We start from the raw sequence: 25,391 nt of genomic DNA, 5'->3' as shown, positions 1-25,391 counted from the left end.
AACCAAGGTAGAAAACTACCGAACCTGACAGCCCATGCTTCTTCAGAGTGTGGGCCTCAATAGCCAAACCGTTAAATTTAGCATTTGTAAAGTAGAATGGAACTCCGGACCTTGCGAGAGAAGGTCTGGCCGTGAAGGTAGGGTCCATGGGTTCCCTACTGCCATCTCTACGCCCTCTGCATACCAAGATTTCCTGGACCCCGCTGGGGGTCACAAGAATCAACAACTTCCCATCCTGCTTGATCCTACGAAGAAGTTGTGGATGCAGGCAAAAAAGGAGGGAATGCTCAAAACAGTGAGAACCGAATCCACGGGAATAGCAAGGCATCCGTTCCGCATGCTAGCGGATCCTTTGTTCTTGACACAAAGTTGTCGATCTTTTTTGTTGATCCTGGACGCAAACAGATCTATGTCTGGGTCCCCAATCCTTGACATATTGACAGGAAGACATCGGGGTAAAGCCTGCCAATTTTCTATTCCTAGAATTAAACTGCCGAAAAGCAAAGTACATTGTTTTCTGCCCGAGATAGGATAAGATCCACCTATCTCTGGGCCACTCAACTTCTTGTACCCGCTTGGTGATTAATATAGCCATTGCTGTGGCATAAACAGATTGAATCCTAACAGGACAATACCTTAAACTGAACGTTTAGGCCCTCAGGACTACCAAGAGTTCTGCCTGAATTTCTAAAATGTTAATGGGCAAAGCCATTTCTGATCTAGGCCACTTCTCCTGGACAGCTGCCTCTTCCAGGGCTGTCCCCCAACCTAAACAAAAAAAGGTTGGCATATGTTGTTACTATTTCCCAGGTAACTGAAGGAAGGATTTCCCCCTTTGCAGATTTTGGATTTTAACCATAAACTGAGGCGTACCCAGTCTACAGCACCTGGTAATGCCAGGTGGCCTTTCATCCGGGTACTAACCAGACCCGACCCTGCTTAGCCCCCAAGACCAGACGAGATCGAGCGCTATCAGGGTGATGTGGCCGTAGGCTTTGGAGTCACACACATTGGGAATGTAGAGCTTGAACTTTTTGTTTCAAGCCGATAGGATACTGTTCTGCAGCAGTCTAGAATGAGACTGAGCATAAAGGAACGGCACTGAATAAAGCTTTCCCGACAACCTCACGCAAAGTTGAATAGGAGAATATCATCTTGCTTCGACTACTTAAATCAGTTCCTTTATGGCGCTGATCTTAGCCTGGGGTACGAATACCCTTTTCTGGGTGTACCTATGATCAGACCCAAGTATTTTCTTCATGTTTAAAATAAGATTCCTCCTAGGTTGAGAATCCGACCTAGATATCCCAGGTAGTCGAATGTGGTGACCATACTTTGGTCTCAGTGGGCTACCGACTGGTCTAACAAGAACAGATCGACTAGCTATACCATAATCGTTTAACCTTGGGCCCTAAATCTGGCTAAAAAAAGGAGCCAGAACCTTGTATTCAAGGTGTAGCAGCTAGATCGGAAAGCAGAGCTACACACTGAAAATGAAGATTTTCCACTTTTAAAGAAAATATTACAAGTGAGCGAGGAAATGGGCATATGGAGATATGCATCTTTGACGTCGATTGACACCAGAAGTTCTCCTTGTAGGATGGAGATAGATTGGACTGACTTCATGCCAAAAAAAAAAGAGATTACATTCAGCAATTGAATTTTGAGATCCAGAATGTCCATTTGGATTTAACCAAACCCCAACCTCTGCTCTTACATGGAGGCCACCATGAACTCTTTTTGCTAAAAGATGATCCAATGCTAGAGAGAAATATTTTTTCTGGAACCTTAGGAACGTTTGATCTGAGAAAATGGAAACTCTTGGAACTCCAGTTTGTACGTTGGAGCTATTGAGGAAGTCCCCCATTTGTCTTGACACTCCTTCTGCCAGATCCCTGAGAACTGCAGAAGAATTCTCCTTATTGAGCAAGTGGGGTTTCCTCCTCATAAGGAGGCTACTGTATCTTGTAGGCTTCCTCCCCCAAGACCTCTTTTATCCCTGGGGTTAACCCTGAGGATTACCCTTTGAAACTGACGGAGGAAGCCGTTGTGACAGCCTGGAGGCTGATGCCCCTGGCAAAAAAGAAGGAGCTTTGAAAAAATACATTTACTCCTTTACAATGGCAAAAAGGGATCTTTCTTTTACTAGAAATTCTTTGGATATATTTATATCCCCAGATAGCGGTTTCACCACAAAAAGTAAAACTAGCCAGGAGCTTCTTGCATGACGCTTAGCGAAGGGCACAAGGCCTAAAGGATAGAGCTGTCATAGCAACTATTGCAAACATAAAGCTGCCTCCTGGACCCGCTGAGCAGGACAACCTTAAACACCTATTTAAACTGGTTTCTCAATGATTATCCAATTACTGTCAGCGCAGGCTGAGACACTCAACCTGCCAGAGGAAAAAAGTGTTTGAGTATTGTCTGTCGGGCAAGTCAAACTTATTCACAAAGGATATAGTAGCGTTAAATGCTGGTATACCCCACCTAGTGAATTTTCACTACCATAGGACAAAGTGTGACAACTTTTTAGAAAGGAAAATAATGTTTATCTGGGTGAACCTCCAGATACAAAAAAATGTTTCCAACAAAAAATGGACAGGAAAAAGCATGCACAGCTTGAACAGGCTTCAGCGAACCCAAACATTCAGTTAAGGGTACATAAATGTGGAGCGGATCATTCAGCAAGAAATTGTACCATCAATCTTACAGATTGTGAAAGCTGACTCTCCCACATTTGACACCTCAGAAGAGGAGTCATCAGCCTCACCACAGTCCCCTGAGGGAATCGTCCTCTCCTGCCCCTAGTTCCTTAGTCTGAGGGTCCTAGGAAAATGGAAGAGAACCTATCGCATCTTGACCACACTGGGATGCGATTAAAGTCGCTAAACCTTTTTTTTTTTTCTTTTTAAACCTACCATGGCTGAGGAAAAAGAGTAAAATGAACAGGGGCTGCAGTGTTGAAAACAGTTGCAAACATTTTATGGCCCCGATGTTCACTCTGACCAGCCATCCCCTCTCAGGGGAGGATGCCATTTGTAGAGTAGGATTTCCAGAGCTTGAGGGAGACCCTTTTAGCTCCTTTTTGGGGGGTGTTTCAACCTCCCCTTCTGAACATAGCTCAATGCACAAAGCAAAGGTACTACCAGAAATTGCATCCATTTGCTTGAGCAATAGTCAGCCACTGCTGCTGCTATTAATGCTCAGCCTGATGCAATAGTAAATGTGTCACAAAAAATGCTTGTGACACCAACCTCGTGTCCCTCTGCCAGCTTACAACAGTAATAATGGTGCTTTAAAAAAAAGCTACAGGATTCTACAGGACCAACATGTGAGGTGAAAAAACATGGCGTGGAGAGAGCCTGGAAGCCGCTGAGTAGCGGCATGCTGATAGCTTTTTTTTTTTCCCCGTTTTTACTCCTGGCGCTCTTCCTCGTGAAGAGGGGGAGAATCAGCACAGGTGGGGGGTGTCTGGAGAAGAGAACCCCCCCCCCGACTCTGCTGCTCCAGACACCGCGTGTACTCTTGAGGGAGCATGGAGAAGGTATGTGCTCTATACAGCCCCCAGTGGTGACACTTAGGCATGACAACATTTACTAATGAAAGGAGACATTTCATAAGAAAATTCAAAAAAATTTCTTAGAAAACTCCACTTACCTTTCCCGCCGCAGGGATTTTTGTGGTAAAAACCAACAGACCCAATCTTCATCCTTCACGGTGGGTTCCGTCAACAAACCTTCAGGAGCCGGGTATCCTCGGGGAAACCCACAATCTTGGACCTGTAATAGCACCACTGCCAGTAAAACTTTATGGCCTTAATACCAAAAGTACTGGATCCCGGGGGTTCAGCTCTCTAAAAGAGAAGCGTTTACAGGAAAAATCTCGTTTCTTCGGACACGAGGCCTGGGTACTATTCAATTCGGCCTAAAAGACATGGATCCGGCTGCATAGCTAGCCCCAGCAAGGATTGCTCCAGTGGAGATCAGCACAGCACATCTTCACTCGTGACCAACACCTTAGACACTGGCGGAAAACACTAAGGTACTCCCAGTAGTGGGAGGGGTTATATAGGGAGTGCACTTTTTGTCTTGGGGCGTGCCAGTGTCCATCACCTGAAGGTGGCCTATAACCCACATAGTAACTACTATGGCTCTGTGTCCCGTGATGTATAATAAGAAATCCTATAGCCTCTCGGGGGATCAGGAAGGAATTTTTTCCCCTGCTGTAGCAAATTGGAGCATGCTTTGCTGGGGTTTTCAGATCTGGGTCAACTGTGGGTGTAGGATTGTGCATATGGGATTGTAGGATTTTTTTTGTGGCTGAAATAGATGGACTTGTGTCTTTTTCAATGTGACTAACTATGCAGTGTGTCAGAGCAGGCTTACTGCAGTTTATTGAAGTTCGGTAGTGTACTTTTAGTGCAGTATATTGAAGTGCGCCAGGGCACTTTTACTGCAAGATATTGAATTGCATTAGTGCACTTTTACTGCAGTATTGTCACGTACCAGGTGCAAGGCCGAGATGCAGAGAGGGCTCCCCTTGCGGCTAAGTGCAGCGCTTCCCTGGAAGTGGGAGAGGGAGAGCAGTTCCCAAAGAAGCACGGTTTGCCAGGTATGGTTATTTGAAGAGCTGGTCACCGAAAGGTAACGGACTAGCAAGGTGGATAGTAGAGCAGGTGTGCTTGTAAGGTATCAGATGAACTTGGAGCAAACTGGAGACAGAACCAGGAACCAGGCCAGGGGTCATACACGGTAAGATCAGTTCAGGTAGCAAGACTGGAACAAGCTGAGGTCATACACAGTGAGACAGATTTGCAGCAGAGTCGGTAAGCCAAGCCAGGATCAAACACAGGGAGCAGACAGGAGCGAAGTCAGTAGTACAAACCAAGGTCAAACCGGGAGATCAGGATCACAGGTCAGAGAAAGCCGAGTCGGTAATGGGGAATCAAGAGGCAGGAATACAGGGGAGCGGCTGATAATCCAGCAATGTACAGGTCTCAGCAATAGATTTATATAGGCCAGGTCATGTTGTGCGTGCGCCGTTGTGTATCTGTGTGCTCCCATTTGAGTCATCGTGCGTCTGTGTGCGCGCCCGTTCGTGCATCTACGTGTGCCAATGTGCCTGGGAATACACCTAATGTGGCCATGATGGCCATTGGCAAGATTGCCAGTTCTTTGACCATTTCCCTGACAGTGCCCCCCCCCCCCCACTCCAAGGGGCACCCTCCGGATACCCAAACAAGACCATCTTTCAGGATATCCATTGAGGAATTCCTGTAGAAGTCTGGAAGCATGTATGTTACTTGCTGGTTCCCATGGGTTCTCTTCTGCTGAATACCCCTTCCATTTGGTAGGAAATTGATTTTGCCTACATCTCTTCCGACAGTCCAGGATGGCTTCCACTTTGAATACTGGTTCATCACCCACAGAGACTGAAGGAGGTGGCCCTTCTCTCCCAGGGAAAGGCTTGGTATGGCTGGCTTAAGCAGAGACATGAAACACCGGATGACTCTTATAAGATCTCACCAGGACACGTTTGAATGCCACAGGATAACCTTCTCTCTTGATTTTGAATGGACCGATACATTTTGGCTCCAATTTCTTGGAAGGACAAGATTTGAGGTTAGTGGAGGAGAGCCATACCTTATCTCCAACCTTGAAGCTTGGAGATAAGGTATGGCTGTGTACGGGGCAAAAGAGTTTCTGAAAGAGAATGAATAAGGCAGAATCCTGTGCCTTAAGGGTCCTGCCCCAGCTTAGGCACTTCTGTCTACAACAGGTCACTGTGATCCTCCCTGGACATATACTCTCCCCGCCCCAAATACACACAGAATTACCAGAAGACTCAAGAAATGTAGCCATCTGTGGTGTAAGACTAAAGCTCCGTACACATAGCTATATAGTTGGTAAGGTTGAATAAAGACAACTCCTGAGCGGATATCCCCAACAGCACACAACTTGGCATCTTTGTGGGGGTGGATCAACTCAGGAATAGCCTCTCTAATACTTTTCCTTTAACCTGCTTCTCGTTGTAACCCAACTACCTACCTCTGGCACTTGCACCTCCATGTTATCAGCCTCCTGTATACTGGACAGTAGAAACAAATATAATAAGAGCACCACATAAGAGTGAATGACTCCCTATTGTTTTTGTCTATGAAACCACACTGTGTGCTATGCACTACAGTTTATCTTATTAAAAGCAAGGAACCAGTGTCAACATACAGGGAAACCCTGTCATAACCTTGTCTCCAAAGCTGGGCCAAATAGGGGTTGAGGCTTCACGCGTCACAGTAGGCATACCCTCAAAAAGGTATATGCAGGGTCTAGGGAACCACAGGGATGGAACACAGCCCTGCATACCCTCAAAAGGTATATACAGGGTCTGGGGAACCACAGGGATGGATCACAGCCCTGGATCTATATATACAGCTAACTACACATGTGGCACACAGTGCCCGAAGCAAATTGCACAGGCCGGCTGCACACAGTAGGGTCCAGGTAGAGTCCCTGATGCAGAGACAAAGGGGTACCAATTTGGAAACTGCAGGTAGACTGCATATAACCCATGGTCTATCACAGAGTTGGCAACCTTTTCAGCACAGTGTGCCGTAAAATGTTTTCAAAGAAATTGAGCGTGCCAATTTTATAACAAAAAAAATGTCAACTTCACAATCTCAATCAAGAAAAGGATTTTTTATAAAGTAAATGCTGTAAACTACTTGAGTAATAGTGACAAATAAACATCCTGCACTCTCATGCGTCAGATCAGCCCCAATTCATGCAACTTCAGACTTCAGATCAGCCCCAATTCCTGCACCTTCACACCTCAGACCAACTGTACCACCCTGCAAATCTGTTTCACCACTGTACCCCTCTGCTCATATGTCCCACCACTGTACCCTGCTGCACATCTGCCCCACCACTGTACCCCCTGCACATCTGCCCTACCACTGTAACCCCATGCACATCTGCCCCACCATTGTACCCCCCTGCTCACCACTGTACCCCTCCCTGGTTATCTGCCCCCACCACTGTAACCCCCCTGCTCATCTGCCACACCACTGTACCTCCCTGCACATCTGCCCCACCACTGTACCCCCTGCACATCTGCCCTACAACTGTAACCCCATGCACATCTGCCCCACCATTGTACCCCCATGCTCTTCTGTCTCACCGCTGAACCACCTTCTCATCTGTCCTACACTACACTGAACCCATCTGAGCCCATCAGAGATGATCATCTCTCCCATGCCAGTGACATCATCTCTCCTTGCCTGGACTCCATTGCGCTCCAGGCCTCGCTTTGAGTTTTTCTCCACCTCTCTCCCATGCCAGTGACGTCATCTCTCCCTGCCTGCCCTCCATTGCGCTCCAGGCCTCGCTTTGCGTTTTTCTCCACTGCGGCTGGCTTCACCATCTTGCGGTGTCCACAAGATATGGCCAAGTTCCCAGCCAGCAGGAAGAGCTCCTGACGGACCTGATGATCCCTATGATGGATGTACTTTAATTTACACGCCTATTGTTGACTCCTAGAAAATGTGAGTTGCCTGTACATGTGATGTGCAAATAAATTGTTTTTTACGTCTACACCCAGAGGCGCCTCTCTATTTGTGTTTCTCTCAGAATTTTGGAACCTGGTTTCAGTTCCCTCCCGGAAGCAGCCCTGTATGTGGATCCCATTTCATCATTTTTCCTTCCTTATTTAAATTTTTGGACTCTTATAATTTTACTATTATGGCATTTGTCCTGGTTTTTAAATGTTTATTTCTTTATCATACATCACGGGACACAGAGCACCATAATAATGACTATGTGGGTTATACGCTTACCTTTAGGTGATTGGACACTGGCAACCAATAGTAAGATGGTTCCTCACATATAACCCCTCCCATACCGGAAGCACCTGTTTTTTCGCCAGTGTCTTGAAGGTGATGGTCATGGCTGTTGAAGCTCTTCAATTTTCTTCAAAGATGTCCCACTGAGGACGTCATTATCGGATCCATTCGGATGGCATAACAAAAGCTAAAGTGAATGGTACCCGAACCTCGTTTCAAGAACGAGGTATTGCTTGTAATGTGTCCTATTTAGGCGCTGGACCCTTGTTAAGTTGGTATTCCTGGTCAATCTTGCCCAAGGTAAAACCAGAAAGGGTGCTTTACAGGTCCAGGGGTGTGGAACCCAAAATATGGGGGACCCGGTCCCTGAAGGTCCTTAGAGGCGCTACCTGCCGTGATGGGGGAAGATTGGGCCTGGTAAAACAGGCCCTGCTGCTTGGGATGGTGAGTACTCCCTTTGGGAATTTATTATGAAACCTGTGTCTTACAGATGGCTGGTATGGCGCGCGTTTTGATCGGGCGTGCGCGAATGCCCCGCATGCGTGCTGCGTGCGCCTTCGGTGTGCACCGCTGCTGTGCGCGTCACAGATGCGCCGCGTACGTCAAGACGGCGCATGCGCCGTGCAGCGGGTATGTCTCTGATCACGCTGATGCGCGCGCTCACTCTCAAGCTAAGGCTTTATAGGGATGGAGCTCCTGGCGTGCGCGTGGACAGCACAGAGCGATATTTGGGCACGTGGGTCTGGAGGTCTTGGACACAGTGGTGACAGGTTGAAGGCTGGTTGTAGTTTGTGGGGAGTACTCCTTTTCTTCCTCGTGTGTAAGCAATGTCTTCCAGAAAACGAGGTATAGGAAACAAGGCTAGCACAGGGGTAAGAGTACCTCCTTTAACCCTTTCATGACTACGCCTATTTTTGAAATTTGGTGTTTACAAGTTAAAATCCGTATTTTTTGCTAGAAAATTACTTAGAACCCCCAAACATTATATATATTTTTTTAGCAGAGAATCTAGAGCAGTGGTTCTCAACCTGGGGGTCGGGACCCCCTCGGGGGTCGAAGTACGATTTTCCAGGGGTCACCGAATCCTGGGCTGTTCCTGAAGCCTGCACCCCACTCCCAGACTTCTCGCGGCCACCCAGCTGGGCTGTTCCTGGAGCCCGTGGTCGCCCACCCAGCCTCTTCGTGGCTGCCCATTCAGTTCACGGCATGGCTGGGGGTCAGAGACTAGAAGTCAGCTGACTGGTGAAGAATGTGAAGTGGGAGGGGCTGGAGGAGACCCTATCTCCTGATTTCAGCATAGGTGTCACTGCTGCGAGACACCACAAAGTCGGAGACACAGTGAGTAACACTACCTGTGATTATAGTTGCTATTAAAAGTCCCCACTACAGTTCTCAGATCAGCAGATGACCTTGATCAAGAGCACCTAAGTTGGATGATCAGAACAGAGCACTGGCACTGACCGCCCACCAGCATTGCCACTCATCCCAACTCCACACCAGCATTGCCACTCTTCCCAACTCCCCACCAGAACTGCCACTCTTCCCAACTCCCCACCAGCATTGCCACTCTTCCCAACTCCCCACCAGCATTGCCACTCTTCCCAACTCCCCACCAGCACTGCCACTCATCCCAACTCCCCCCACCATGGAGTAAGAGAAGGAATAAAAATATAGAATGCATGGAAGGAAGCAGAAACGAGGGGGAGGAACAAAGAAAAAGGGAGAGAAAGAATCAGAGAAAGAACAAGAAAGACGGCTAGAGAGAGAGAGAGAGATGGGGGGGAAGAAATTAGGCTAGTGAGAGATAAAATGGAAAGAAAGAGAACAAAGGGAAAGAGTGGTACATCCTAAAATGTATCATAAGGTGTTTTAATACTGTACAAGTGGTAGGGAATCAGGGAGCGCTAAATATCCGTGGGTTAGGGGCGCAAGTTACTTGTCTTGCCTTGGGTGCTGACACACCCACGCTACGAAAATAATTATACTGTTAGGGGTCCCCACAACTTGGGAAATTTTATCCAGGGGTCATGGCACTAGTAAGGATGAGAACCACTGATCTAGAGAATAAAATGGAGATTGTTGCAATAGTTTATATCACACGGTATTTGTGCAGCGGTGTTTTAAACGCACATTTTTGGAAAAGGGACACTTTCATGAATTTTAAAAAATCCAAACAGTAAAGTTACCCCAATTTTTTTGTATAATGTGAAAGATGATGTTACGCCGAGTAAATAGATACCAAACATGTCACCCTTTATAATTGCACGCACTCGTGGAATGGTGACAAACTACGGTACCTATGAATTTCCATAGGCGATGCTTTAATTTTTTTTTTTTGTTACGGTTACCAGGTTAGAGTTACAGAGGAGGTCTAGGGCTAGAATTATTGCTCTCGCTCTGACGATCGCGGCGATACCTCACATGTGTGATTTGAACACCGTTTACATATGCGGGCACGACTTCCGTATGCATTTTCTTCGTTGCGCGAGCTCACGGGGACGGGGGCGCTTTAAAAATTTTTTTTTTTTTTTATTTATTTTATTATTTTTTTTACTTTATAAATTGTGTTTAAAAAAAATTTTTTTTTTTTACTTTTATTGCTGTCACAAGGAATGTAAACATCCCTTGTGACAGTAATAGGTGGTGACAGGTACTCTTTATGGAGGGATCGGGGGTCTAAAAGACCCCCGATCCCTCCTTTGCACTTCAAAGTATTCAGATCGCCGAAAACGGCGATTCTGAATACTGTATTTTTAAAAAAATTCTGCGCCATTGGCAGCCGAGTAAACGGGAAGTGACGTCATGAGGTCGCTTCCGCGTTTACAATGAGGGTTGTTATACTCGGGTAGCCGATCGCCCGCTGTGAACAACGGTACCGGGATGATGCCTGCAGCTGCGGGCATCATCCCGGTATAACCCCAGAAAGCCGAGTACGCATATCTGCGTACGGTCGGCAGGAAGGGGTTAAAAACAGGAGACCAACCCCATGCTGATGCAGCCTGAGTTTCTCCTGAAAGACCTGTAGCATCTGGCCTGGCTGAGCCATTGCATTTGTCAGGCATAGTGGCCACTACCAATATACCTGCCTCGGCTTATGTTACAAAGGATGATTTGGTATCTGCCTTAGCGGGCCTTGAGGGCAAAATAGCTGGCATGATTGCCTCTGTAACACAGGGGGGGAGGAAGCGTAATAGATCTCCCTCCCCTGAGCCAAGTGGAGAATCACTAGAGCACCAGGACTCTTATAGCCAGATGGGTCCAGGTGATCTGGAACCAGAATGGGCAGAGGATTTGGAAGAGGTGGTCATAAAAGACCGAGAGGAAGGAGAGGCTGAAGAATCCTCGGCTGAGGACTCTGGCTCTGAAGAGCCAATTTCAGCCTCCCATTCCCAAAAATTGTTTATCCAATCTCTAATTGAGATGGCACGAATTGGGTTTAAGTTACCCCCGGTTGAGGAGTCTGCACTCTCCTGTTCTACTTTGGGATCTTTGCGACCTCTGCAAATTTCCCAAGCGTTCCCTTTGCATCCGTTACTGGAGCAAGTGGTTTACGCGGACTGGGAGCACCCTGACAGGATATACTTACCTCCAAAAAGGTTTTCTGTCTTATATCCTATGGAGGAGAAATTCAGGAAGAAATGTGGATGCTGCCATATCTTCTGTAAATAAAAGTTTAACCTGTCCAGTGGATAATGACCAGGTATTCAAGGATCCGGCTGATAAAAAGCTAGTCCTTATTAAAGGCCTCCTTTTCAGTGGCTGGTGCAGCAGTTCAGCCAGCAGTTGCAGCTATTGGGATTTGCCAATCCCTAAAGGATCGCTTTAAAAGGTTGGTAAAGAACATACCTTGCCAGGAGGAATCTGCCGAGGAGTTATCAGAGATTGCTCATGCCTTATTTTTTGCAGTAGACACATTGAAGGACTCAATCCAACAGCTGTCTCGTTTTGCGTTACTACTCGCAGCTTACTACTCGCAGCTTTTCCATTCCATGGAGAGCGCTTGTTTGGCGAGGATCTGGATAAATATATCCAAAAGATCTCTGGAGGAAAGAGTGCCCTACTCCCTATTAAAAAGAAAGGAAAGCAACCCTCTTATAAAATTCCCAATGCTCCAGGACCTAGTGCTTCTTCCCCTAAGCGGTATTGACGGCCTCAGCAGTCTGGGTTTAAAAGACCCCAGGGTCAGAAGAAACCCTGGACCCAAAAGACACCCAAGCCCAACTCCAAGTCTACCTTGTGAAGGGGCGCCCCCCCTCTCACGAGTGGAGGGCAGGCTTCAGCTGTTTGGGGATGTCTGGGAAGAACTAGTTTGAGACAGATGGGTCATTTCCACTGTAAAATACGGTTACAGAATAGAGTTTTGGGAATTCCCCCCAAATCGGTTTCTGTACTCAAGGGTTCCGTCGGATCCAAAGAAAGGAAGATGCCTATTCCTAGCTTTACAGCATCTGCTGATGCAGGGGGTAATTGTAAAGGTTCCGCACGAGGAAAGGTTCAAAGGGTTTTACTCAAACCTATTCACTGTGCCGAAGCCAAATGGGGAAGTAAGGCCCATTTTGGACCTCAAAGCTCTCAACGTCTTTATAGACGTTCGATCCTTCCGCATGGAGTCGGTTCGTTCAATAATAAAATCCCTGAGAAAGGGAGACTATTTCGCGTCCATAGATATCAAGGATCCGTACCTTCATGTGCCAATCTTCGGTTCACATCAAAGGTTCCTACGCTTCGCTGTAGAGGGCAGTCATTTTCAATTCGTGGCACTACCATTCGGTCTGGCCACAGCCCCCAGGGTTTTCACAAAGATTCTGGCCCCGGTGTTGGCTTCCCTAAGGTCTCAGAAGGTCTCCATAGTAGGATACCTGGACGATCTTCTCCTAAGGGATTGCTCTTGCCCCATTCTGATCCAAAACGTGTCAAGAACAGTACGGTTTTACAACGCCTAGGTTGGATTCTAAATTTGGACAAGTCAGCTCTTTGTCCGACCTAAGCCTTGGTGTATCTGGGTCTGGTCTTGGACACCGCCCAAGAAAAGGTGTTTCTGCCCCCCTAAAGGTCGCCTCCATAGTGGAACTTGTCCAGAAGGTGAAGAAAGAACTAACACCTTCTATTCGGCTGTGCATGAGGTTACTGGGCAAGATGGTGTCATCCTTCAGCGCAGTGCCATATGCACAGTTCCACTCCAGAGTGTTCCAGAACAGTATTCTAAAGGCCTGGGACAAGTCGGCTTGAACCTTGGATCAGCCGATGGTTCTATCTCCACAGGTAATATGGAACCTCTCTTGGTGGTTAGGAACCAGCAATTTGAAAAGAGGGAAATCTTTCCCACCAGTAGCCTGGAAAGTCGTAACTACAGACGCCAGTCTTCTCGGCTGGGGAGCAGTCCTAGAGGAGGCATCTGTTCAGGGAATATGGTCCTAGACAGAAAGGACCCTGCCCATCAATCTATTGGAGATTCGGCAGCTCGTCTGGCTCTGCGATTCTGGACATCCAGATTGCAGGGTCTTCCTGTCAGAGTCCAGTCCGACAACTCCACGGTGGTGGCATATATCAACCACGAGGGAGGTACCAGGAGTCGGGCAGCCCAGAGAGAGGTAAACCATATATTGACTTGGGCAGAAGAATATGTGCCGTTCCTTTCGGCAGTGTTTATCCCGGGGGTGGATAATTGGCAGGCAGATTTCCTAAGTCGCCAGAAATTGTTGTCAGGGGAATAGTCCCTGCACCCCGAGGTTTTTCTACAGATATGCGAATGCTGGGGGACCCCAGATGTGGATCTGCTGGCATCCAGATTCAATGCCAAGCTGGACAGGTTTGTCTCAAGGACCAAGGATCCGCTTGCTGTCGGGATAGACGCATTAGTAGTTCCTTGGGATCAGTATTCTCTGATATATGCCTTTCCCCCGATCCAAATTCTGCCGCACTTATTACGCAGAATACAGGAGGACAAAAACCAGTGATCCTAGTGGCCCCGGAGATCCTGGTACTCGGAGATTGTGAAATTGGCAGTAGGGGACCCACTGGTCCTCCAATGCCTTCCAGACCTGTTGTCTCAAGGACCCATATTCCATCCTTCTTTACAGTTGCTGAATTTGATGGCTTGGCTATTGAGACCAGACTGTTGAAAGACCATGGTATTATGGGTTCAGTCTTGTCTACCTTGATAAACGCTAGAAAGTCGGTTTCTAGAGATATCTATTATAGAGTCTGGAAATTGTTCATTTCTTGGTGTGAGGAGAGGAAATGGAACCCTTGTAGGTATACGCTTGGAAGAGTTCTTGCCTTTCTTCAAGCAGGAGTAGACTTGCAGCTTGCTTTAGGGACAGATTTCGGCCTTATCGTTTTTTTTTCCAAAGACCAATTGCATCCCATTCTTTGGTGCGAACCTTTGTCAAGGGAGTAACACACCTGAGGCCGCCGGTTAAACCACCTTTATGTCCCTGGGACCTAAATTTGGTACTGTCAGCCTTACAGAGTCAAATGTTTGAACCTATTAGGCATTATTCTTTTGTCCTATTGACCAGAAAATGTGTTTTTTTGGTGGCTATAACATCGGCTAGAAGGGTGTCAGAATTGGCTGCCCTTTCTTGCAAAGAACCTTTTATGATTCTTCATCAGGACAGAGTGGTCATGCGCCCTCATCTGGATTTTTTACCGAAGGTAGTTTCCAAATTTCATTTGAATCAGGATATCATTTTAGCTTCCTTTTTTCCAAACCCTAAGACTAGGGAGGAAAGATCGCTTCACTCACTGAATGTGGTGAGGGCGATCAAAGTTTACTTGAAAATGTCAGCTCCCTTTCGGAAGACTGACTGTTTTTTTTGTTTTGCGTGAAGGTCCTAAAAAAGGACAGCCGGCAACAAGTTCAACTATATCCAGGTGGATTCGTCAGACTATTATCCAGGCGTATGGATTAAAGCGCAGGGTTCCACCTTGGGATTTAAAGGCACGCTCCACTAGAGTAATTAGTGCATCATGGGCAGTACGCCAGCAGGTGTCTATGGCTCAGGTTTGCAAAGCGGCCGCTTGGTCTTCAGTTCATACGTTCACCAGGTTTTACCAGGTGGATGTGAGATCTCAAAGGGAGACCGTTTTTGGCCACAGCGTGTTGCAGGCAGCTTTATAGTCTCTGGCCCGTTGGGCTTAGGGATAGTGTGTCCCCCTCCCTCAGATGCATTGCTTTAGGGCATCCCACATAGTCATTATTATGGTGCTCTGTGTCCCGTGATGTACAATAAAGAAAAATTGATTTTTAAAACAGCTTACCTGTAAAATCCTTTTCTTGGAGTACATCACGGGACACAGAGGTCCCTCCCCTCTTTCTGGGATCATCATTGCTTGCTACAAAACTAAGGTGCTTCCGGTATAGGAGGGGTTATATGGGAGGAACCGTCTTACTATTGGTTGCCAGTGTCCAATCACCTAAAGGTAAGCGTATAACCCACATAGTCATTATTATGGTGCTCTGTGTCCCGTGATGTACTCCAAGAAAAGGAATTTACAGGTAAGCTGTTTTAAAGATCCATTTTTTAATCTATATACATAATACACCTTTTGATGTATACATATCGTCTATTTGCTACAGGGGTTTTTCATATATATTTTCCAGATATTTGCACCTTTACACTGTACCCCCCTGCACATCTGCCCCTCTGTACACCACCACTGTAACCCCCTGATCATCTGTCCCACCAATACTACACCTTTCGCATCTATCCCATTCACTGTACCCCCTTGCTCTTCTTTCCCACAGCTGAACCCTCTTCTCATCTATCCCACCATTGTAACTCCTGCACACCTGCCCCACCGCTGTACCCCCCTGCTCTTTTGTCCCACTGCTGAACCTCCCTGCTCCACCTCTGTTCCCCCTGCTCTTCTGCACCACCTCTGTTCCCCTCTGCTCTTCTGCACCCCCTCTGTTCCCCCCCTGCTCTTCTGCGCCACCTCTGTTCCCCCCTGCACATCTGCCTCACAACTGTAACCCCTTGCTCATCTGTCCCACCAATGCATCCCCTTTCACATCTGCCCCACCGATGTACCCCCTGCTCTTCTGTCCCACTGCTGAACTTCCTTTCTCATCTGTCCCACCACTGTAACCCCCTTCTCATCTGGCCCAACATTGAACCCCCCCCCTGCTTATCTGTCCCACCACTGTAACCCCCTTCTCATCTCTTCCACCACTGTAACCCCCTTCACAACAGCCCTACGGCTGTATCCTCCCACTCTTCTGTCCCCGTGCTGATGAGCTCAGACTCGGGGCATTTTCTAAAAGCAGTGGGCCTGTGTGCAAGATCATAAGTTGGGCCCTCACAGCTGATAAAAGTGTGGCACGGAGCACCGCAGCAAAAGCTGGATGTGATTTTCATTGTGCTGAATTCTGTCTGTGGCTTAAAGGGACACTGAGTGCAGGGGTTCAGTAGTAAGCGACGCAAAGGTTCAGGAATAAGTGACACAAAGTTCAGATGTCAGGTGGAAGTGATGCAGAGTTCAGAGATTGGGAGTAGGTGATGCAGAGCTGAGGGGTCAGTAGTGACACATACATATATATATATATATATATATATATATATATATATATATATATATAGATAGTTAGATAGATATATAGATTAGAGTGACAGCAGGCAGGTAAAATCACCTGGTTGCATCCAGGATGGAAAATATGTATGCCCTAGATTCAGGCTCTAGGCTGACTTATACCACTAGGGGGAGTGCTGGGAGTCCTGCAGGGGAAGCGTTAATGAGCCCAGCTGAAGTAAGTGGGCCCCTTTAAAGACCTATAGAAAACACCCCAGCATGCTTAGGGAGATGCTCCATCCTGGAACCAGTTTTGTGTTTGTGTAGACTGGGGGAGTGTGGAATCTGTTCTGTGCGGCAAACTTCTACAACAGAAATAGGGACTGGGGCAGCACAAGGCTGCACCCAGTTGTTAAATAGGGAATCTACGTGTGTAGTAAGCGGTCAAACTGACCAGGATTTCTTTTCATGTTTCTTTTTGTTTTGCTGTTATATTTTTCACTGCATATAGCATAAATAAACCGCACATTTGTTTTTTTTTTCACCTGCAACGCTGTCTGCTGTGCCTGATTTTGTGTGGTGAACCTATCCAGGGGGTCACACACACCCACTGCCGAGCTACCCCCCCTCACAAAATCTATCTATCTATATTATATATATATATATATATAAAGTTCCCAGCGCAACAGTAATGCCACAAACTGTCACCTGATCGTGTTTTTCTCAATCACAGTGAAATCCCTTCTTTCTGAGATTGGTAGTGGCAACTAAGCATGCCATTTTCCTCCAGCTGGTGGGCAGGGCTAGCAGGACTGATTTGCTTTAGTCGTGGCCAATTACAGTCCTCCTCCTCCTCCCCTAAGCAGAACTGCACCCAATTTCTTCCCGATCACAAAAGCTGACGATCGCAGCTACAGCAAAGTTAGAGAACTAAAAAATGTTTCTCATCTTTTACAATGTGTGGGGGCATAGTGCCTCCCCCTCAGTGCAGGTCAGGCATGGGGAATTCTGAGATTGGAATGCATTAGTGTGGCAGAAGCTGTGTCTCACAGACACTTCACTGCTCTGAGAACCATAATCAGATGATTTAGAGAAAGTCTTAATAGAAAAAACCTTAACACATGGTCCTGAGAAAGGGTAGTGCACAGAGTGGACCGAACTTCCGCTTCTGTGGTCCCCCACTGGAGCTCTCGGCTCCTCCTCCTCTGTGTGCTCCCATAGCAAGCCATTTGCACACCTACAGGCTTGCTCCCGAGCCAGGCTGTGTGCATCTATAGACACACACAATGGAGCTCAGCCCTGCCCTGCTCTCCCTCCTCACAGGATTTAAATGACAGCAGCAGGAGCCAATGACTCTCGCTACGGTTTCAGGCTTGGTTCACATATGAGCCACATGCGGCTCACAGCAGGGGTCCGGTGCCTGCTGGTTCACCGCTTCAGGTCGGATTGCAGCCTGAATTTGGACCTGAAGGGACCAAAAGACGCACAGTCTTTTTTTCTGCAAAACGCAGCGGACCTGCTGCGGATATATGTGAACCAGCTCCATAGAGAGCCGGTCAAAATCTCCTGCTATTGCAAATTGGATGCGGCGATCCTGTATCCAATTCGCAATGGTGTGAACCCAGCCTCAGTGTCCAGTGAGGAGAGGAAAAGAGACCAGCACTGCTGCAGACGGGCACAGCGCTGGATCGAGACAGGACTCAGGGAGGTGGGGGAATGCATTAAGGTAAAAAATGTCTTGTCTTGTGCTGCGACTGTTATATATTTATTTTTTATAGTCTTGTCATTTTCTCAGACTTGCATAGAAAATCTTTTTGCCGTTTGTTTCAGACCTAAACCAGGTTTCTTTGAACAAATGCTGTTGGAAATGTTTGCACAAGTTGTTCTCAAATACAATGGGAAAATAGATATCATTGATGTATATTGGCCCAATTTTATTATTTTTAAAAAACAGTCATTTTCGGTATGGTTGCGGCCTAGTGTATCCTTAATTTTCCGTTTCGGCACCAAAATTTCCATTCGGTGCACCTCTAATATTGAGCTAAATGAGTCGATTGGGAAACTTATGCCTTTTTAGCTGCTCCCATTATTTTTAGGTTCAAACTTTTATAAACAGCTACATAGTTAGGTTGAAAAAAGACACAAGTCCATTTGTTCAACCAATAAAAGAGAAAAAAAAATTAAATAAAATGTATCATGCAAACCTATATACACAATCCTATACCCAGTGTTGATCCAGAGGAAGCCGAAAAACCCCAGCAAAGCACGATTACACCTGTGTAAATAAGGGTCAACAATAGCTTGACCTTTTGACATACAGTGGGGACGGAAAGTATTCAGACCCCCTAAATTTTTCACTCTTTGTTATATTGCAGCCATTTGCTAAAATCATTTAATTTCATTTTTTTTCCTCATTAATGTACACACAGCACCCCATATTGACAGAAAAACACAGAATTGTTGACATTTTTGCAGATTTATTAAAAAAGAAAAACTGAAATATCACATGGTCCTATGTATTCAGATCCTTTGCTGTGACACTCATATATTTAATTCAGGTGCAGTACATTTCTTCTGATCATCCTTGAGATGGTTCTACACCTTCATTTGAGTTCAGCTGTGTTTGATTATACTGATTGGACTTGATTAGGAAAGCCACACACCTGTCTATATAAGACCTTACAGCTCACAGTGCATGTCAGAGCAAATGAGAATCAAGAGGTCAAAAGGAACTGCCTGAAGAGCTCAGAGACAGAATTGTGGCAAGGCACAGATCTGGCCAAGGTTACAAAAAAATTTCTGCTGCATTTAAGGTTCCTAAGAGCACAGTGGCCTCCATAATCCTTAAATGGAAGACATTTGGGATGACCAGAACCCTTTCTAGAGCTGGCTGTACAGGTACACTGCTGATGGGCAGATTCAGAGAGAGAGAAAAAAATCCAGGAACAGAGAGTAACCGTTGTGTAATTAGGAGTTGTGACTGTCTGTGATTAGACACAGTGGATCACGTGGTAAACAGCCAATTTAATTTGCGGTTTACTGTGATCAGGGATGGTCTGTCCTAGGGACACAGCTCATTACAGATTGTTGATACGCGCATTAGCAGCGCATCCTAAAGCACGTCATATAAAGTCCAGTCAGGATGGGAGAGACCCTGCCCGGCCGTCAATCTGCTATTGGCCAGGCGGGATCTGGTTAAATAAACAATTCTACCCGTTTCAGAACCCATTTGTTTAAATCTAGATTTTAAAAGGTTTATACCAATTTCAAACAGTATTCTAACTGTATCTGATAACTAAAACTGTACAATAGTATTCCTAAAACAATGTATTGTCAATAAGTGTTTCATATTTTTTGAGTGTTGTTCCCAATAACAATGCAAATTATACCTCTGATGCTAGGCAGCAATATATACTTACTTAAAGGTTTGGCAGTTGTTAATGATGGCGATCATATACTGAACGTAGCATGCAGGAAGTTGTCGGTTTTTCAGGTGTTCTTCCTTATAGAGCTGCGCTTGTTCACGGTATCTGTGGGCATCAACAGAATTTTTTAGACAATTAGAAGGAAAACACGACATTAAGTCAGACTGAAAAAAAAGACTTGTCAATCAAGCTAACACACGTATTAAAATCCTCAACCAAACAGGAATCCACATTTATCATGAGAATGCTGAAAGCAAGTGGACACCAAGTGAACAGTCTAGTGTTCTTATTTTCTTATTATCTATTCAATTAAAAACATATCCATGTCTATGCAAGTTCAGATTCAGAGTGGAACACCAAAAAAAAAAACACATTTACTTTTCTATTCGTTTTGGATAAAAAAGGAAAGGGTGAAATCTCTGTTTAGTATTTATTGTTGTCGGAGTCCATATTGGGGAGATTTAATTTGACTTCCTTTGTGTTCACTTTGAAAAGAGATGCATGGAATCTCCCCAATGGACATAAAAATAGCAATAAGATTTTTTGCACCCACAATAAAATAAAATAATATTGCAGTAACCGTCAACAACATAAAAAGACAACAGTATGGAGAGAGATTTGTACACCAAAGTACCAGTGAAAAAAATGTACTTTTATTTCCCAGCATTCATTGGGGGACACTGAAAGTCATTCTTCAACTGATAGGAAATAAAAAATAAATAAAAAAACTGTCCCAATAAGAGGTGCAAGCAAAACATATGCGTGCCAAAGCAACCTTCATTGATCATACTGAGACTTGTCACACCACCACCTGCAGGCCCTATGGTTTCAGCCAGCATCCGCCCACGCAGTCAGAAACAAATGCTAAAACTCAGTAAACATATAAACAGGGAACAATGTAGCAACTTTTCATACTTGAAAGACTGATCTCTGGTGCCTAAAGGCTTTAGGGAATAAGCCAGTGAAAAAATTAGACGAATCTCCGTAATAATTGTGTGTTCAAGCAAGCCCCACTATGCAGGGTAACTGGATCAAGGATCTCTTGGATGCCTGCTCCAAAAACCAGCATTTGAATCAAAATTAATAGAGATATTATTAATGTACTCCTTAGTCCCCTTGCTTGTTTGCAGTGAGCATGCAAGTGTCAGAATATGATTTTGAGAAAAAAAAAAATGCAACTTTCCCCTGTAGATAGTTCTAAAAAAGCGCTTTTTGATAGGAACAAGGACACTTGCAGGCACAATTTGCTTCTCATTAATTGAGACAAGTACACACTACAGAGGGATATGCTTTGTTCAAATTCCATGTCTGAGGTTTACAACCACTTTAAAGTAGCTTCAAGTACCTACAAGAGCTCCTTAGTATTTCCAGAATTAGGGCCCTCCATTTCATAAAGAATTACACTTGGCTAACAACCACCAACATTTTCTGGGACCCCAAATTATCCACTCTAGGCCCTTGGGGAATCTTCAATGTTATCACCTCTTTAGACCTACCCACTTCCTCCTAATGAGAACGTTTGTCCACAGGCCCAATCAAATGCCCCTTATCTTACATATGTATAGAAAGAAAAACACAGAAAGAACTCACAGGTAACCTCAAGAGAAATACAGGCTGCTCTGGAAAAAAACCGTGTGGATGTTTTTAAGGAACACAATATGACAATACTTGAACAAAAATTATCTGTATGGTCTAGTTTTCAGAAAGAAGCCTTTACTGTGCCAATGTCGCACAGTTACAATATGCCCAACAATACCCTTGACATACCTCACTGGGCTTTTTTGTGGCATTGGCACAGTAAAGGCTTCTTTCTGGCAACTCAACTATGCAGATCATTTTTGCTCAAGTATTGTCATATTGTGGTCCCTAAAAACAATCGCATTGTATTTTTCCAGAGCAGCCTGTATTTCTCCTGAGGTTACCTGTGGGTTTTTCTTTGTATCCTGAACAATTCCTCTGGCAGTTGTGGCTGCAATCTTTCTTGGTCTACCTGAAAAGTAATTGAACAATACTTACTGGCAAAACTAAGGCTTTGGATATCTTTTTATATCCTTTTCCATCTTTATAAAGTTCCATTGTACTTCGTTATGCAGGTCTTCTGACAGTTCTTTTCTGCTCTCCATGGCTCAGTATCTAGTCTGCTCATTGCATTTACGTGAGAGCTAACAAACTCATTGACCATTTATACACAGACACCAATTTCAATTTAAAAAGCCACAGATGTGAGAAAGTAACCTTTAAAAAAGGTATTTAATTTTCACAATATAAGATACAAAGAAAAGACAACACATCACTAGCATGTAAGGCACTTAAGGGCATATAAGATCAGGTATCTACTAACATTCAATAATCAGATACACCGTGCCAAAGAAAACCCCAACAACATTCACGCACACACACATTCACACCAGCGCCACATACGACCCCTCCATCAGCGTCACATTCCCAGAGACCCCCCAATTTGGAGGAGAGTTCCGCGCAACACATTATCTGGCACATTTGTTGCCGTCCATCAGATCAGTATTCCTAAGATAAATTAGTGGAAAACGCCTATTGAGTAAGCTGCGATGATAGGACATCCCCCCAGAAGTCCTCAGAGACATCCAACCATGGTTCCCTTTTCTTTGGCATGCCCCACTCTTATATATTAACTTAAATTTGGGTAGAATCCCATGAACAATACGAAAGAAGCCATGGGCCGAAAGGGGGCCAGCATCCCTCCATAGCAATAAAATAGTCCTAGCATGTGTACGAGGAACATAACCATTGAGATGCATATGATGCAGAAATTCAGGCTAAAAAACAAAAGAAGTTCAAAAGGGATGTCTTGGATTATACCAACAAAAAGGTTTATAAATGGCAGATGGACATTGGAGAAGTGAATGAAGACCTGGGTGAAATGTTCATGGAAGAGAACTCCCATGATGAGATGAATGAGGGGGACACCCAAGAACCAAACACTACGCGACAAACCAGATTTGAACCTGTAACTCCAATTAGGAGAGAAGAAATTCCCAGGACTCCGAATCATTTACAGAGATATGCGGACAATAGGAGGGATGTGTATCATGTACAACCTCCTGGTAGATCCCCACGGACTCCACGGTACAATGTACCCACACGCAATAGATTCTCTCCTCTGAGGGAAGGAAGACAACACATACCCCAATGGGAATCCAGGAATAGAAGAGACTACCCAGGGGAAAGAGATTTTCATCAGGGAAGACCCCGAGACAGACCTCCTGGGAGATGGAATGCCAGAGTACAATATCATCCACCTGGATGGAGAGGGACACAGAGAGATTTTTACAGCCCACCAAGAAGAGGCCCACTAATGGGTATGAACAGAACACAGAGGGTGAATGGATATCCAGGATACCCGTCCCCGCAACATCCACGTATGAACCCCGTGAATGGAAGGAACAGGATTACAGACAGGGAACCGGATTATTCGCACAGAGGCAACGAAAGAAACAGACTAGAGGAAAACGAGGAGGGAAGCAGAAAAAGAAGAAGGGAGTATTAGGCCAAGGAATTTTTAACTTAAGTGATGCAGTTTTTACAGAAGAAGAATTGAGGATATTAGACCTGGGACTGAAATATGCACCAGATAAGAGTATTGATAAATTTGAAGTGTATATTGATCTACAGAAATTTATTAGAAAATTGAAGATTAAAAAACACTATGCTCTGAATAAAAAAGTCATCCCTACGATGGAAACTGATGGTTTTGTTCATACCAAGCTCAGGAATAATTCCATCTTCAACCCTAAGGTCCCAGGGGACCAATGTATTGGTGCTTTTAAATGGATGGTGGAAAGTGACCTGGCCAAAATGGAGAAAAAGAAGTCGAAAAGCAGTCACATCTGGAAAACAATTAAAGCACTTGGTAAAAGAAAGGAAGTGGTGATACGACCCGCCGATAAGGGGGGTGGGTTAGTGATATTAAAAAAGGAGGAATATGAGGAAGAGATGAACAACCTACTGAGTGTTGAGAACACATATAAAAAATTGAACAGTAACCCAAAGCCACAATACCTCAAGAGTTTGAGAAGACTAGTGAAAAAAGGGAGAGAAGTAGGCATCTTGAATAAGAAAGAAGCCAAATACCTAATTCCGGAATCCACAAAAACTCCTGTTATATATTATTTGCCCAAAATACATAAGCGGTTGAATAAACCACCGGGCAGACCAATTGTTAGTGGAGTGGATTCCTTATTCTCTAGACTAGGAGAATATATTGACCAGTTTCTGAAACCACTGGTAGTGAAGAGCCAATCCTATCTTAGGGACAGCACCCAACTTATTAATGAATTGAAGACGATCACTGGGATTGAACACTGTTTATTGGCAATGATAGATGTCAACTCCCTGTATACTAGTATCACCCAGAAGGATGGATTAAAGGGGGTTGAAAAGGCCTTATATGAAAGGTCAGATCTCAGACACAAACAAATTCAATTTATCCTAGAAGGCCTTAAACTGGCAATGGAAAGTAACTACTTTTGGTATCAAAAAGATTTTTACGTTCAGAAAAAAGGTGTGGCTATGGGTGCCAAGTATGCCCCGAGTGTGGCGAACTTATTTATGGACCTGTTGGAAGAACGCTACATATATGGTATAAGTAGGCTTGAAATAAAGTTTTACCGTCGATACATCGATGATGTAGTCATTTTGTGGGAAGGAGATCCTGAGTCGTTTTAGGATTTCCTGGATGGACTTAACCGGAGTGATTACGGTATCTCTTTCACCGGCAAATCCAATCATGACATGAGAACATTCCCAAGGGGCAACTTTTAAGAATATGGAGGAATTATCGGAGTATTGAGGATTATCAGAATCAAGCTGACACCTTGATAAAGAAATTCGAAGACAAAGGTTACCAGCATGATCCCTTAGTCAGATTGAAGAACGAGATACAAAAACTGGACCGGGATTCTCTGCTAGGAAAAGAACATTGTAACAGAGGAAACCCACCAGAGGATAAAGCTTTTGTTACAGGTTTTACCAACCAATATAGGTCCATTGAATATATAGTGAGGAAGTATTGACTAGTTTTAAAATCGGATAGGACCCTAGGGAAAATCCTCACAAAGAAACCTCGGTTTATTTATAGGAGAGCACCAACCCTCAGGAACCATCTGGTTCATAATGTTATTGATCCCCCCCAAGAATGTGAAACTGTTTGTTGGCATGAAGGGTTAGAGTCAGCAAAAGGCAACCCAAGAAGAGAACCTCTTTCAAATCAAGGGGCGGTAAAGAGTATGAGATCAGAGAATTAGTCACATGCGACACCACTCATGTGACATATCATTGAGTGTCCGTGCCGACTGCAATATGTGGGCAGGACCACAAGACCCCTTCGTGTACGTATTAGGGAACACATTAATAATATTAGAAAGGGGTTCCCTAAACACAATCTTACCAGACACTTTGACGAATATCACCACAGGGATCCATCCGGTTTGATATTCTATGGTATTGATACTATTAAGGACCAATGGAGGGGGGGCAGTAAGAAAAAGCTGATCTCCCAAAATGAAACCAGATGGATACACCGTTTAGACTGTTTGGTCCCTAGGGGACTTAATGTGGAAATAGATCTAAACTGTTTT

General features: G+C 45.0%; 1 protein-coding gene across 1 annotated transcript in view; it reads right to left on the bottom strand.

Annotated features, from left to right (window-relative positions):
• Positions 1–25,391, bottom strand: part of EXOC3 (exocyst complex component 3) — a 569,566-nt gene that overhangs the window by 197,672 nt on the left and 346,503 nt on the right. Inside the window, exon 8 of the mRNA XM_073630729.1 lies at positions 19,771–19,881. Coding sequence (XP_073486830.1) covers positions 19,771–19,881 — 111 coding nt within the window. The remainder of the gene's footprint in view (positions 1–19,770; positions 19,882–25,391) is intronic.

Source organism: Aquarana catesbeiana, linkage group LG05 (assembly GCF_042186555.1).
Source record: "Aquarana catesbeiana isolate 2022-GZ linkage group LG05, ASM4218655v1, whole genome shotgun sequence".
In the NCBI taxonomy this organism is placed as follows: domain Eukaryota; kingdom Metazoa; phylum Chordata; class Amphibia; order Anura; family Ranidae; genus Aquarana; species Aquarana catesbeiana.
This window is presented reverse-complemented; position numbering and strand designations above follow the sequence as displayed.